This window comes from Phocoena sinus, chromosome 14 (assembly GCF_008692025.1).
Source record: "Phocoena sinus isolate mPhoSin1 chromosome 14, mPhoSin1.pri, whole genome shotgun sequence".
NCBI lineage: Eukaryota > Metazoa > Chordata > Mammalia > Artiodactyla > Phocoenidae > Phocoena > Phocoena sinus.
Genome location: NC_045776.1, coordinates 47,709,953 through 47,725,239, shown reverse-complemented (window position 1 = coordinate 47,725,239; position 15,287 = coordinate 47,709,953). Strand labels below are relative to the sequence as shown.

At 36.4% G+C, this 15,287-nt stretch overlaps 1 protein-coding gene across 3 annotated transcripts in view; it reads left to right on the top strand.

The window, feature by feature from the left end:
- Positions 1–15,287, top strand: part of TAF4B (TATA-box binding protein associated factor 4b) — a 125,989-nt gene that overhangs the window by 13,239 nt on the left and 97,463 nt on the right. For all 3 annotated transcript variants that reach the window (XM_032603620.1, XM_032603618.1, XM_032603619.1), the window contains exons 3-7: positions 488–595; positions 5,626–5,787; positions 5,895–6,017; positions 7,915–8,004; positions 10,823–11,437. In XM_032603620.1, the coding sequence (XP_032459511.1) occupies positions 488–595; positions 5,626–5,787; positions 5,895–6,017; positions 7,915–8,004; positions 10,823–11,437 (1,098 nt within the window). The remainder of the gene's footprint in view (positions 1–487; positions 596–5,625; positions 5,788–5,894; positions 6,018–7,914; positions 8,005–10,822; positions 11,438–15,287) is intronic.

Here is a 15,287-nt window from a genome sequence, read left to right as displayed (position 1 = left end):
AAAATGATAATTATGTGATGTGATATAGTTGTTATGGTGGGAATCACACTGCAATATATAAATATATCAAATCACACTGTACACCTTAAATTTACGCAATGTTATATGTCAATTATATCACAAAAAATAAAGTTTAATTAAAGTTATTTTTAAAAAAAGACTAAAAGGATACCAGCAATAGAAATGACCAAAAAAAAAAAAAAGTATCTATATGTTTTCTGTGTGAGCCAAAGAGTAAAATTCAATATTTTAATGCAGAAATACTGTGATATTTATCTGTTTAATCAGTTGCCTCTTTAGGAATAAGAAATGGCCAATTGACCAGCTAGGTTAATAGTAGAAAATATGCATAAAATTCATGAGGTTATAAAAACAGTTATAACAAAGAAGTTTGCTGTGGTAAAGTGTTTTGATGTTTGCCATAGTACCGATTAATTTTAAATTACTAATGCTGATGACTCTGTACTATCTCCCCCTCCCCCACAAGAATTCTAGTTCACAGTTAATCAAGAAGGTGGCAGTGGCACCTGTTAAACAACTGGCACAAATAGGAACTACTGTGGTAACCACTGTTCCGAAGCCTTCCCCAGTGCAAGTAAGTTGTGACTTGTGGCCATGTGCGCACTGGTTATTTTCTCATCTTTTGTTATTATTTATTGTTAGCTATTTCCTGAAGAGAGCAATTCAATGATATATGAGGACACTTATTAAACTGGGAGCTGTTAGAAGTATGGGAAACACAAGATGAACATGGTGTATATTCTTGGAATATCAGATTTATTTGAATGTATTAAATTAATACAAATGCATCTAATGTTCATGTGTCACAGTGTCTAGAAGCAGGTGCTGGGACAGAATTTTGGTGTATGGGATATTTATTAGGGATTCATACCTGTGGAAGGGAAGGAGAGTAAGAGTTTGAACTAGATGCAGGTCCAATAAAGCCTCAGCCAACCTGATGGAGAGCTTTGGAGCAAGTGTAGCACGTCAGAGTTGTCCCACTGTGTGCCAACATGGTTGGCTGAGCCATAATTTCCCCTCTGTGATCAGTCGTAGGATGTGGACTCTCCAGGGAGAGTTGTGCTCATGGGCAGGTAATTCTCTGTAGCTGAAGCAGACTCTGAAGGAGCTGACAATTGTCGTCTGTCTAAATAGCATTCCCAACAGCTAGGATAACACAAATCTCCCTTTGTGATGGTGTATCACAGTCTACTCCTTGAATTGCTGGGATCTACTTCCTCATATGTGTTGGAAACCAGCTCTCCTTGGATTTCTATAGGTTTCTTCCTTGGAGAAGCAAAGAAGAGGTTAGTAGGATGAACTACAGTCCCCAGTGCTGCAGCTGATACCATCATTTCCTCCTCCACCATCCATTCTAGATTCCTCCCACACTCAACTACCAACTCTTCTGGGTCTTAACTGGTAGTGTGATCAGACTTTTATCCCTGAGGGATCCAAGGTCCAAATTGCCACAGTCCTTTGAGGCAAGAGTTGTGTCACTTGTCCATTTATCATCACAATTGGGCAAGGAAATACCAAGAGGCACTTAAGTGGATCACCTGGATTCACTGCATAAACTCCTCTTGGCCTTCATTGTGTAAAAGCTACCCTACCTATTCCAGTTGTCAGGTCAGTTACCCCTGTCATGATAATGACTCTTCTCTTTCCTGTTGGTCACTGGACACAGGGACCCTGAAGTGTCCAAGAGGCAGCCATGATGTCTAGTTTATAGGGACTCTTGCTATGTTCTTTGGTGAAAGCGTGCCCACTATTGGCAGGAATGGGAAGCACAGGATCCCCCAGTGGATCTTTGGGAATAATGATAAGTGGAGCCGTTCTTCCTTCTACTCTTTGATTCCTTGGTTCTTCATATATTTGTCCTGTTGGGGACATAGTACCATATAGAATTTTTTGATTCAGTGAGTATGCACTAAGTCTTAGAAGATGGAGGATAGAATTCCATCTTCATAGAGTATTGTCTCTGAGTTTGCACTTCACCTGTGTTTTCTGAACACTGTCCTAATACTTTACTAGGCAGGCAGCTTCTGGATCATGCCATATTTGATATAATCAGTGGATCCCATGATCATGGGACCACTGTTGTACTTCCTTTGCTGTATAGAAGGTACATCTTCTTGAAGCATGTTATGTGAAATCCCATGCTGTGGATCAAACATGGTGTTTGGTGTTTCAGAATTACTTAACCGTATTACTTCCTCTAACAGAGATGGTGATCAGTGAACCTGATTTTAGACATAGTTTTTGTTGTTGTTGTTTTGTTTTTGTTGTTTTTTTTTGCTAATAATGGCTACCATTTATTGAGCACTTAATGTGTTGGACACTTTTTAAGTGCTTTACATCCCTCATCTCATTTCATTTCATCCTGTGACTATTCTGTAAGGAAGTGTTATCTCTATTTTATGTAGGTGAAAATCAGTTTAGAGAAGTTAAGAAATTTGCATGATTTCTGCTAATATGTAGCAAAGGGGGCATTTGAACCAAGGTCTCTATCTGACTCTGGAAACTATATTCTTAATGACCTCTGTGCTGATTGTCTCAAACTCTAGGTTCCACCTCCCCCCTGCCCCCCTGCCCTTAGGTTATTCTCGGGAGATCACTGGGCCAAAGGGTATGAATTTAGGCCTACTGATAGCTGCTATGTGTTGTAAGAAATAATTATGTTTCTTAAAATGGGATTTTTTTTTTTTGTTTTTGATCAGTCAGATGTGGACACCAAATAACACCACAGGAAGGTATATGAAAGTGAAAGAGACGTCCTATACTGACAGGTCCTAGAAGAGGGTGGCATGGAACGACATGCAGGGGGCCATATGGGAGGAGCACCGGGGCAGACTCAACCAAACAAATGGGGATCTGAGAGGGAATGAGGACCTGGGGGCAAGTGCCTTTGTTGAGGGTTGGTATGGAGTACACAAGTAAAAGACGTGAGGGGATTTCATTGGTATGTTTGAATGTCATTATGTCATAGTTGGGAGAGCAGAAAGGGAACTTGTGGCAGGGACCAGCCTTATCACACTGGTGCACCTGGTAACCTGGGCAAGGCGTTCACAGCCTGTTTGTAGGGATGTTGAGGCAACAGAAAAATACGAAGTTTGAAGAATTTACAATACAGTTATTTTATGAAAGGGGTTTCAACTTCCACAGTATTTTGAGTAAATCAATTTTTTTATTGTATCTATTTATTAAAGATTTAGTACATATAGTTGTACTAAAATGGTATATATGTGTTGTTTAATTCTTTTCCTTGGGTTATTTTTCCATATATATGTCTACAGTTGCTATTTCCATGCAGGGTGTGTATAACTTTTCTTAATTTAGATTGATGCATTTTTTAAGCTGAGTTGCTCCTTAGTGGTAGGCTAAGGCAGTAGAAATTATCAGTGAAGTTAGTGAATAATTTCTGTGTCCACTTTGAGAGGTAAAGCATCTCAATTTTAGACATTTCTTGGAAATAAGGAGCTAGAACTTGGATGACTCTCCTTAAAAGGCAATTTAGTCTGTTAAGTTTGTATACAATTAATTTCACTGACTCTTGTGTATTAATATAACTGATTTTCACAATTTACTTCACATGTACCCCAGGTCTTTTCTCTCCTGTCCCCTAGACATGCCTAATCAGTGCCAGTGCAGTCTTGCAAAGCATGGAAATAGCGTTGCCTGGTCTAGAATATTGAGATTTATGATTGAGTTTAAAACAGTCCGTCCATTACGGCAGTGTGATTATATACATAGAGTAAGACCAGGATTGTGTATTTCTCCATGCCTCTTAAGAGTTGCAGGTATCTGGTAAGGTATACGTAGTAGCTATATTAAAAAGAGTTATGAAGGACAAATTTTGTGCTGGAGACAGAATAAAATATTGACAAGGAAAGTAGGAGTGCCACAAATGCTTCTTCTACTCACAAAAAATAGGACTTTTTTCCTGAGCTCACATTTCGCTGGGCCTTATTTTGCTTCATAAGGAAGAGGGACAGTACTCGCCTGAGGAACCCCTCCCATCAGTCCTGTGAGGTAATCATAGTCAACAGCTAAAGTTCGACATTACTTTCTTAAATATAGTAGTACAGAGAATTAATGGTAGAGTATAAAACATACTCACTGAAAAAAGAGTATGTGTTTACTGTACATAAACCTAAGAATGTTTATTAGAAGATCTCCAAAAGGATTCAGAGGGAACTGTACAGTACTTGTCCTTGAAGAGCAGGACCAGGGATAGACTAAGAAGGAGACTTCATTTTCATTGTTGTCTTTGAGATCTGTTAATATTTAATAAAACTACTAATTTAGGTATGATTTTTAATTTCACCTTTTTTGCTTAACATTTCATAAGTTTTCATCTTCATCATTATCAGTGTTTTAAATTTCTTTCCCATTTTTTTACCTCCAAAACATTCTTGTCTAATATATGCTTCAGTCTTTCTGAAGTGGAAATTTTTTTTTTTTTTTTTTTTTTTTTTTTGCGGTATGCGGGCCTCTCACTGTTGCGGCCTCTCCCGTTGCGGAGCACAGGCTCCGGACGTGCAGGCTCAGCGGCCACGGCTCACGGGCCTAGCTGCTCCGCGGCATGTGGGATCTTCCCGGACCGGGGCACGAACCCGTGTCCCCTGCATCGGCAGGCGGACTCTCAACCACTGCGCCACCAGGGAAGCCCTAAAGTGGAAATTTTTGATGTATATTTGAATTCACTTATATTAATTGTTGCAGAAAGAAAGTTTCTTGAGGGTAATAACAACCTGACCTTTTTGTGTTTTATGCCTGTAGAACACAAGTATTTAAATTAAAATGATGGTGCACTGTTCAGTTTTCTGTGTGAATTGTAAATACTATTCTCTCCCCTACCCTCAAACTTTACTCATGTTCTGTAACTTTTAGTGTTTGTCTTTAAAGTAAGATTCTTGCTTTATCTCAGTCTGCTTGTCTAAATTATTACCCAATTTGCGATTTCTTATATTAAACTTTTTATCCTGCAGGTGGTGCTATAATCACACCTCACTTAATAGAGGATAGAAGAAACAACCGGAATTCTTTTCAGTGTGAAAATAAGATAATCACATTTTGTAATATTTGTTATTACAAATTACAAAGCTATTACTGTTTTTCTAATAGTCTACATAAAAGCAGCTTATCTGAATATGAGACGATCAATAGATCTCTCAGATTTATACTTAATAAAAAGCAGAATATTATAAAATAAGAAATTCTATATTTTCTTACAAAAACTTACTATTTCAAATTTTTTTGGAGAAGTATTAATAATATTTGAGGACTACGTGCTTGGCACTGTTTTTTAAAAACAATCCCAGGATAGTAGGTACCATTGCTGTCCTTGTTTTTTACAAACAGGAATCAGAGGGTTAGGATAAAGTAACTTGCCTGAGGTCAACACTTGGGTGTCAGTGATAAATAGGTAGGTAGGTGAGAATGAAACCCAGAGCTGCCAGAGTCCAGAGCTGGTAAATGGTGTTACATTGCCTTAGACTAGTAGAGCGTAATATAAAAGCAAGGATGTCAAGATCCATTTGTAGTCTAAGTGTGAAATGAGGCACTCGCCATGATGCATATCATAGTAATACATCTCTCGATATCTACCGCTTTTACTTTCAGTCTGTGGCTGTGCCAACCAGTGTTGTCACAGTGACCCCTGCAAAGCCGTTGAATACTGTGGCTACCCTGAAGCCTTCAAGTTTGGGAGCGCCACCCACCCCCTCAAGTGAGCCCAGTCTCACAGCAGAGAACTCAGCCACTGCTCAGACTAGTCTTTCTCCGGTAACGCTCTCCCTTGTACCTTACATAAATAGAACCCTTTACAAATTTTCTTTAAGTGTATTTTCTAGCTAACATTTGTGAGTGTTTGTTTATACTTCTATATTTAGACGATGCTAGAAAATGTGAAGAAATGTAAGAACTTCCTCGCAATGTTAATAAAACTAGCGTGTAGCGGATCACAGTCCCCAGAGATGGGGCAGAATGTGAAGAAGTTGGTGGAACAACTTTTGGTAAGTTGGGACTATAAAAGCTCTGTAAGCAGCCGTAGAACACGTTTTAAATGAGAAATAAATATTTTTAAATGAGATTTATCTTAAGTGCATTTTTGGATAACCTTTGCTTTTGCTTATTGAAAGCTTTGTAATGATTATAAATCTTAGACTAGTAAATCTAGTCTATACAGTCGTCCCTCGGTATCCATGGGGGTTGGTTCCAGGACCGGCCGAGGATACCAAAATCCATGGATGGTCAAGTCCCATAGTTGGCCCTCCCTATCTGTGGGTTCCGCATCTGTGGATTCAACCAACTGTGAATTGTAAATATAGTACTACACCAGCCCTTAGTTGGTTGAATCTGCTCATGCAAAACGTGGGGGGGATATGAAGGGCCGACTGTATTACTTTATGTTTGCTAGTCTTGCTTCACTTAGCCTAAAAAGAGCTTTGGAGAGAAGGTTGACTACTTGGTCAAATAAAAACTTATTCGTATTTGGAGAATATTTGGCCTCATGAAAAGAGGTGGTTGGAAAAGTATTTTAAGAGCTTTTCTCCAGATCATTATGGATATTCTTTAGAGTACACTGGTTTGTCTTGTACCCTGAATGGATCTTTCACCCAAATGTAACAGCTCACATTTGGTTGTCTGGAAAATAATTGGTTCGCTGAGTTGTATAGATCTTCCAGATGTTGACAGATTTGTTCATTAAGATATCGAAAAATCATACTTGTAATCTAACAATCGCATCAGAAAATTTTTTCAGTACAGGGAAGCTGTACCGAAGCTTCAGGATTGTGGTTACAAATTTTCCAAGGATCAAGCTCAGGATTGTGGTTACAAATTTTCCAAAATTCTAATTTTGGCTTGAGAGCTCTGATTTTTATCATTAGCAACAAAAACCATCAGTTGTTTTCCTTACAGTGACAGGCTTCGGTCGTTTGTTTTTTGAGAGAGTGTCTCTCAAAATACCCCAATGTGAATAACCACAGCTGGTTTGATATTCTTTCCAGTAAATGAAAAAAAGCAGCTAGCTCAGCTAGCAACTCAATCACAAAGTGCTTTTCCTTGAGTATCTTACTTTGGTCTACTGTATGTATGGTTCCCATTATTTTGCACACAGTATTTTTAAAAGATGTCTACTAAAGGGTTAAGATTTAGTAAAATTAAATTTTACTGTTCTGTGAAGGACATTTTAAAGTGGAACTGGCTCTATTTTTTTTTTCTTTTTTACCACACATGCATAGCAATGCAGAGTATGACGACAACTATTTAAATTTTTTATCAATTGCCTTTCTTGCCAGCAGTTGCTTTCGTACCATTAGTGCAAATCTCAGCACAGTGAAAAAGGCAAAAAAATGATTAGTATTAATGTGAAAATAATTTAGACCTCATAGACCCCTGCAGTGTTTAGAGTCCAAACCAGTATGGAAGGGTTCCTAAGTTCTTTGGAACAACAGCATATCTATTATTGTGGCCTTATAATAAAATACAGTCTAACCTCAGTTAAAGTAATTTAAAAATTGAGAAAAGAAAACAAAAAAAATCCAAGGCCCCCACACCAAATACCTTCCAATTTCCTACCCTAAGAAGTGTAGGACTCCTGTGTCTTTACTTCTTAATTGTTCTTAACAGACTGTAGTACTATCACCTTATCCAGTCAGCCAGCTCTTCTCTCACTTTGCTTACTGGGATCTTAAAAAATAATAATAATAATCTCTTCATTGTATTCTGTATGAAAAAACATCTCTATGTTTATTTTGTAGGGGACATGAAAAAACTGCCCCTATTTAATGATAGACTTTGACTTTATTACTGTTCAAAGTTTGCTATGTCTACAATCATGAACCACACACTTTTCCTCTTGTAAAATATTTGTAGACCTAAAAGTGTTTTCTTTCTTCCATTCCTCAGGATGCAAAAATTGAAGCAGAAGAATTTACTAGACAACTGTATGTTGAACTCAAGTCTTCACCTCAGCCTCACCTAGTTCCTTTCCTTAAGGTAGAGTTATGTGTTACTTTGAAGAAATAGTTTGAATTAGATTACTTTAAAGTAATTTAAAATTTGAATATTTCAATGTGACAGCAATTTAATGTGAAGATAGTAACAGTAGAAGAAATCTCTCAGGGCTGTTGTAATCTGTAAAGCACATTCATAATTCATATTCTTTGCATTGGAACACATTGAGAAAACAGAAGTAACATCTCATTCATGAACATAACTTAATGATTATATTATTTGATGCTTGTATTCTCAAAGATTCTTAACTTTAAAAAAAATAGTGTCTCTGCTTTGTCCTGATGACTCTTATTCTCTTAGAAGTAGTAAACCACATGGTACCAAATTTAGTGGGAAATCTATTATTATTATTTTTCTTGGAGGGAGGAAGCTATTATTTTTAAAAATTAATTTATATTGTTAGTAGACACACTCTTCTCTAAGATTTATTGAATTAAATAGATTTTGATGGAGAACAATAACTTTGATAACAAGAGCTCTGTTTGGCAGGCTGAAAAAATATATTCCTTTTGGATATTTTGAAGCTGAAAAGGAATTGAATTGAAATTTATAAAGTTATTAAAGACCTGAGATTTTAGTGAACCAAACACTCATCCCATATATTTTGAAATAATGGAACGAACATTTGCCTTTAGAAAAATTTGGCTTAATTATCTAGGGGAGATGAAAGAGACTTCATAGAGGAAGACTCTTTTTGATGCCTCATGAAAGAAGAGTGGGAAAGGAGATGGGGCACCACATTTTCAGAAGGCTATTAAAATAACTGGAAATTGTCCCTAGGAGGCTGACCATGTTGATTAGGAAGATGCCAATCATGTGATATAATATGTGGCTAAAAAACTGAGAATGTTTTAGCCAGGGAAGACTTAATCTGGGGAAGGGAAGATTGAAGGGTTAGTGCAGTACCGAACATCAAATGACTAGAGGCCTGTTTTCGGGTGACCCTCTTGATTGAGAAGTTAGCTGCAGTTCTTCTTGGGTCCTTTTCAATGTAAAAGTTCTGTGAGCTGTAGGTGCTCTACGTGACACTTGACAACTCTGTTTAGTGTATCTATGTTTCATACTCACTGGAGACACTGAGGGGGAGAAGGAGGGAAATAAGAAAGTACCTACTATGTGTTCTGTGCTTTGCTAGCTACTTCACTTATAATTTGCATTGTTTGGACTTAATTTTCATATCAGTCTTTTGACAATAGGTGCTAGATGGTATAGTATTTTCCATTTTGGAGATGAGAAAATTGTTTAAATTGACTTAACTTTTGATCAAACACACAGGTCTAGAATTTAGCCTGACTCTACTGGCTATGTAACACTCCCTTGAAGTTACTAAATATTACCATTAAGTACTTGCATTTTGTATCAGTTTTCTGAGGACTATTATTAAGCCTTATGGTTTTTTCTTGAGAATATTTTTTTCACATCCTTGAGCGCTCTGGAGGTTGGACTTTGCATAGGGATAAGGGATTCGGCATTTAGACTTAACTCTGGCCAGGTGATCAAGAGATAATTTAACATACATGTTTTTATTGTTGTCTCTTTAAGTCTTATTACTTTATCATTTCTTTCCAGTTGTGTTTTTTTCAGGTCTCCCCCATCTTAGATTTCTTGCTTAAATTTAATTAATCAAATCACTTCATTTGTTCATGTATTTCCAAAGCAGCTTGTTTTCTACCTTTTTTTTTTTTTTTGCGGTACGTGGGCCTCTCACTGTTGTGGCCTCTCCTGTTGTGGAGCACAGGCTCCGGACGCGCAGGCTCAGCAGCCATGGCTCACGGTCCCAGGCTCTCCGCGGCATGTGGGATCCTCCCAGACCGGGGCACAAACCCGCGTCCCCTGCATCGGCAGGCGGACTCTCAACCACTGTACCACCAGGGAAGCCCCTGTTTTCTACCATTTTTAAAGTTTGGGAAAAGAGCGTGAAAGACTTTTTGTTTCTTTCTTTTGATACTATTTATAGATACATATAATTGAAAACCTTCAGATTAAAATATTCTCAATCTATTTAAGTAAAAAAAAGTAAAAAGTAACTAGAAGGAAAGGGAAGAGAAGCAATAGTTCTCATTTGCTTCTTAAGTAAAGGCAATCTGACTGAATTTAAGTATCAAAACAAGGAAATCTTCCAAAACAGCTCATGAATTCACTGAAAGATAACCTACTAACCACCTCCTTTTTCATCTTGTTTTCTTACTCAAAAACAAAAGTAGATAAAAACCCCAGGGATGAAAAGGCAGAACCTTCTTTATAGGTTAAGCTGTTTTTATTTTTTTAGCAAGATACAAAGGTAGACTCCAACTTAAAACCCAGTCAGAAAATATTCTAGCTCAATTAAGGAAATTGACCTTCTTTCTATTAATTTTATTTTGATGTAAAGGCTGTTTCTACTCAAAGTTTGGAAGTTATTTAACAAAAACTTTTTTTTTTAGATTCTGCTGTCCTGTAAACAAACTTGTAAATACTGAAGTTATGGGTGATCTATTATGGGGTTTAGATAAATACAAATAAGTAGGATACAGTGTTTTATTTTACCAAATTAATATTTGATACCAATTTGATACTGAAGTATATAAAATAAGTTTAATACTGAGACATAATAATTATGAATTGAAAAATGAAGCACTTCGGGGCTTTAAATTATATCCTGGATATTGACAGAACGTAAATGATTGATAACAGATTTCCTCAACTGAAACGTTGGTATACTTTTAATTTTATGTTGTAAAGATATGACATACAAAGTAGTTCTGTTTTACTAGAGCTCATTTATTTAGTTTTCAGTGTTTTTTTTGTCCTGTGTTTCTAGAAAAGTGTGATTGCCTTGCGACAACTGATGCCTAACTCCCAGAGCTTTATTCAGCAGTGTGTTCAGCAGACTTCTAGCGAGGTGGTCGTTGCTACCTGTACCACAACAGTAACGCCTTCTCCTGTGGTGACAACAGTAGTTTCCTCAGTCCAGCCTGAAAAGCCCATAATTGGTTCTGAAGCAGCAACATCTGGAACTGTGTCAGTGCAAACTCTGAATCCACTTGCTCCAGGGGGAGCAAAAACTGGAGTTGTGACACTTCATTCTGTGGGTCCAGCTGCTGTGCCAGGAGGAACAACAGCTGGAACTGTTGTGCTTCAGACTCCAAAACCGCTAGTGACATCTCTGCAGAACACAATGACAGCAGTCTCACTTCAGCCTGAAAAGCCAGTTGTCTCTGGGACAGCAGTGACACTGGCCCTCCCCTCGGTAACTTTTGGAGAAACCTCAGCAGCAGCTGTATGTCTTCCGTCTGTGAAACCTGTTGTTACTTCTGCTGGGACCACATCTGACAAGCCTGTCATTGGCACTCCAGTCCAAATCAAACTTGCACAGCCGGGCCCCGTGCTTACACAACCAGCCAGCATTCCACAGGCAGTTAAAGTCAAACAACTAGTGAGTAACATTTCATTTCTTCCTCCATTTCTTCTTTTGAAAATTTCAGACATTCAGAAAACTGGCAAGACTAGTAAAATGAACCCCTGTGTACCCTTGACCAGGGCTGACCAGTTGTTAACATTGTATCATGTTTGCTTTGTCTCTCCTCCCTCTATTCACATACACAAACACACATGTAATTTTTTCCTGAACCATTTAAGAGTTGGTTACAGAAATTGACTTTGTGCCATTAAGTACTGTATATCTCTTAAGGAAAAGGATTTTTTTTAGCATAACTGCAAACGTACTTATTATCACACATGGGTAGTTAATATTGGCACAATATTTACAGTTGTCCCAACAATGTCCTTAATAGCTAATTTTTTTCCTGATGTTTCTAGTAAAGAATTGCATATTACACTTGTCTTTTTTTTTTTTTTTTTTTTTTCAGGCTCCGTTAATCTAGAACAGTTCTCAGCCTTTTGTGTTTGTTCATTGTGTTGTACTATTTTAAGTGCCTGGGCTAGTTGTTTTGCAGAGTGTCCTTTATTTTGTTTTGTCTAATCATTTCCTCAAGACTAGATTCAGATTAAATATGTTTGGTAAGGTTATTACATAGGTGATATTATGGTAACATTTCTTTTAAAAATGTGCTGAAGGAAGAGAGAAGTGAGGGGAGTAGATGAGTAAGAAGTTGTGTTTCTTCCTAAACCCTATAGATTGGGAAGTTCTTGGGTGGAAGAAACCTGAAATTTTAGCTGTTTATCTGTTAGTGTTTAGATTTACTTCACTCAAGACGTGTTTTATCGGAAGACTGAAAGTATTGTTATCCTGTGGAAGATAGTACATGGTGAATTAATTAAAAATCGCATTTTTAAAGTAAAGTTCTCCCCTACCTTATACTGTAACAGAACTAACTGTTCTTTTGATTTTTGGTGATTGCCCTTGTTCTTCTTTGAAAACCTTCATGTTAAAGGCTGTGTTTTGAATCTCTTTGTTTTAGTTTTTTCTGCTTTTTGGAACAGTAAAATCTAAGTAAACTTCCCAGCCTTGTGTACGTGATCAGGAGAAGACATTAGTATCTGTGAATGATTGTCTTTGAGGCAGAGGGCAAGCTTTAGGTGTAGAATGAAAGAGGAAAGATCGGTTTGGACAACAGTCAAAAAACTCTTGGGTCGGTGGGAAGTAATAATCATTTCCTGGGTGTTGATCTTTTTTCATCCCTTCCTACTCTGCGTCTGATTTTCAAGTGGAGAAATGTACCTGCCTTGTGGCGTTTCTCTTGGGCGTCTGCATTTAATCTCAGAGACGAACCTTCTTTAGAAGCAGTGATTCTTAAACATCGATCTGAGTAGCCAGGTTTGGGAACCATTGTAACTGTAATTGCCTTGGTGAAAGGTCTCTTTTGGTAGCACTTAAGAGTATTGAAATCCTCTTTATGGGTCATAGCTGATTCTTGAATAAATGCTAATCTTTATTGAAAATCTATAGCATATCCACCCCTAAGTGAAATAATACTTTATAGCTACATAGAGTCTTAAAACATGTCTTGTATGCAGTATGGATTTTGAAATAATTTTGATGAAGACAAGGCAGGGAGAAAACTAAGAATCCCAGAAATTGTGAGGGACCTATCCACTGGCACTCAACAAGTAATAGATCTCAGCCTAGAACCCAGCGTCTTTCCCATTAGATTCTGGCACTTATGGCAAGAACTTCTAGGTTTCTAGAGGGTCCTGAAATGGAAAACTGTCAGGTAATAACATCTTGACAGCATTTACATTTTATAGGCTTACCTTGTTATACATTAGAAACAGTTTCAATCAAGAAAAACATGTAACAAAATCCACTGGTAAATTTTAGGGATTTTTAAACTTCCTGCTTTCATTCTTAAAAGAATGGGGAATATATTTTCCTTGTGAATTCTGTTTTCTTGTTTGGCCTTTGTTTCAATTTTAGTCAACAAATGTGATGTCAGTATTCATATCTTCCTGTTTAAAATGGCAGAAACAGAGCAGCTAGACACCGAAGATGCATTGTAATCTGTTTTATAACAAATTTTTACCTGGGGCACAGAACAACATAAGCTGTTCTTTCTGTATGGTGATGCCACAGAGAGGATTGAACTAGGACATTCTTTCAAATCAGCTAATTTAGAAAATTAATGTTACTTAAGTTTGAATTAGTATTACTCAAGTAATTTAAGAATATCATCAGTGAGTTCATTATAAACCATAGTCCAGTTTAATCCTAGGTCTGTCTAAGTGAGGAGGAAAACACTCCGGGTGCTAGAAACATAAAGTATTCAATGCAGCTTGTAAGAAATTTGGTAAATAATTATTTAAAATACGAGAATTGCCACGCTAGTTCAAATCTGTGGTCCATGTAACTCAGGATGCAATCGCCAAAAGTGGTCTGAACAGTAGAAGTATGGCTGTGTTTTTCAATGTTAGGTATAAAATTTGTGTGATTTATTTCCTTTAATAATCATGAATTTAAAAATCCCTGTTAATACTTTATCTTTTTCTAGCTTGTCTAGTTTTCCTAAAGAGTTGTATAGGTTTCCTGCCTTCTTGATAAGATGTTTTAAATATCACACTTTCAAGGTATGAGAATCCTCTTAATCTGCCATTGCAGGGTTTAGATTTTGTACAGTTATTATTTTATGAAGTATATGTTTTCATTCCAGATTAAAGAGACCCCCCCTCCCAATTTTTTAAAAAAAATTTAGATTTATGACCACATGTTATCTTTTCTATCTCATGGATTTTTTTGTATGTTACCCTCTGGGGATCTGCTAAAGTTCTCATCAAGTAAATTAGCTAGGATTGTTCACACTTTCTTTAGGTGTAAATTTTTCATTTTGTACCAGTAGTTCAACATAGTGCTTTGTATATCTTGGTCCTCAAATGCTTGAATTGTTGAAATATGGACCTAATCAGTAGTTCCCGGATTTCATCTAAGAATCTAATTCTTTTAAATGATAAATCTTATTGGTTGTCTACCAATTCTGGCATAGCAGCTATTATAGGATGTTATATACTACAACTAAGCAGAGCTTGACATTTTTACCTTTTTTAAAAAGTTAATGAAAGAGAGTGGATGAATTGGATTAGAATCTACCAGTGGTGGATAGATAATAAGTAGAAGCTTTCAGGAGTTTTGATGCTTAAAATTTTCCTTACGATATTGGTGAAAAAATTATTTTACACATAATTGAGCAAAAGCTAAATTTAATTTAAATTAAACATTGTCATAGTAATTCAGTTTAAATGTAATTAGAAAAGTTAATTTAATTTAAAAGAGCTAAATTTTAATGTCTCATCATTTTTTAAATTAAATTTTGATAAATTTTAATAACTAATTTTAACACAAAAAATTAATAAGCTTCTCAAATCCACATGTGTGAACAAAAATGAATGAGAAAGAAAATTCTGGGTTTCTTTTTTTAGAAAAAAGGTGTATAGTTTTAGAGAGTAAACTGAATACTGTTACTCTTAGTAATCGTGTGTGTGTGTGTGTGTGTGTAAAATCTTTAAAAAAAATTTTATTTGGAGATAGGGCAGGAAGTTGTAGTATTATCATAGATATTTTCCTTATTTCAGATATATATTTCCCCAGGTGACTATTACTTGCATTTCTTTCTTAACAGAATTGTAGACATTTGATAAGTAAGTGGCCAAGTACGTTCAATAATCATTCTCCAACTATTACTGTTTTGTGGATATAAGAGAAAAACAACTAATTATCAGTATATTATTAATGTAATTTTCAGTTTCATCGAAGTAAAACTGATCTCCTAAAATAAATTGACCCAGAATATTAGAAAAAATTTGTTGTTGTTGCATCATATTTTTGTCTCGTACCT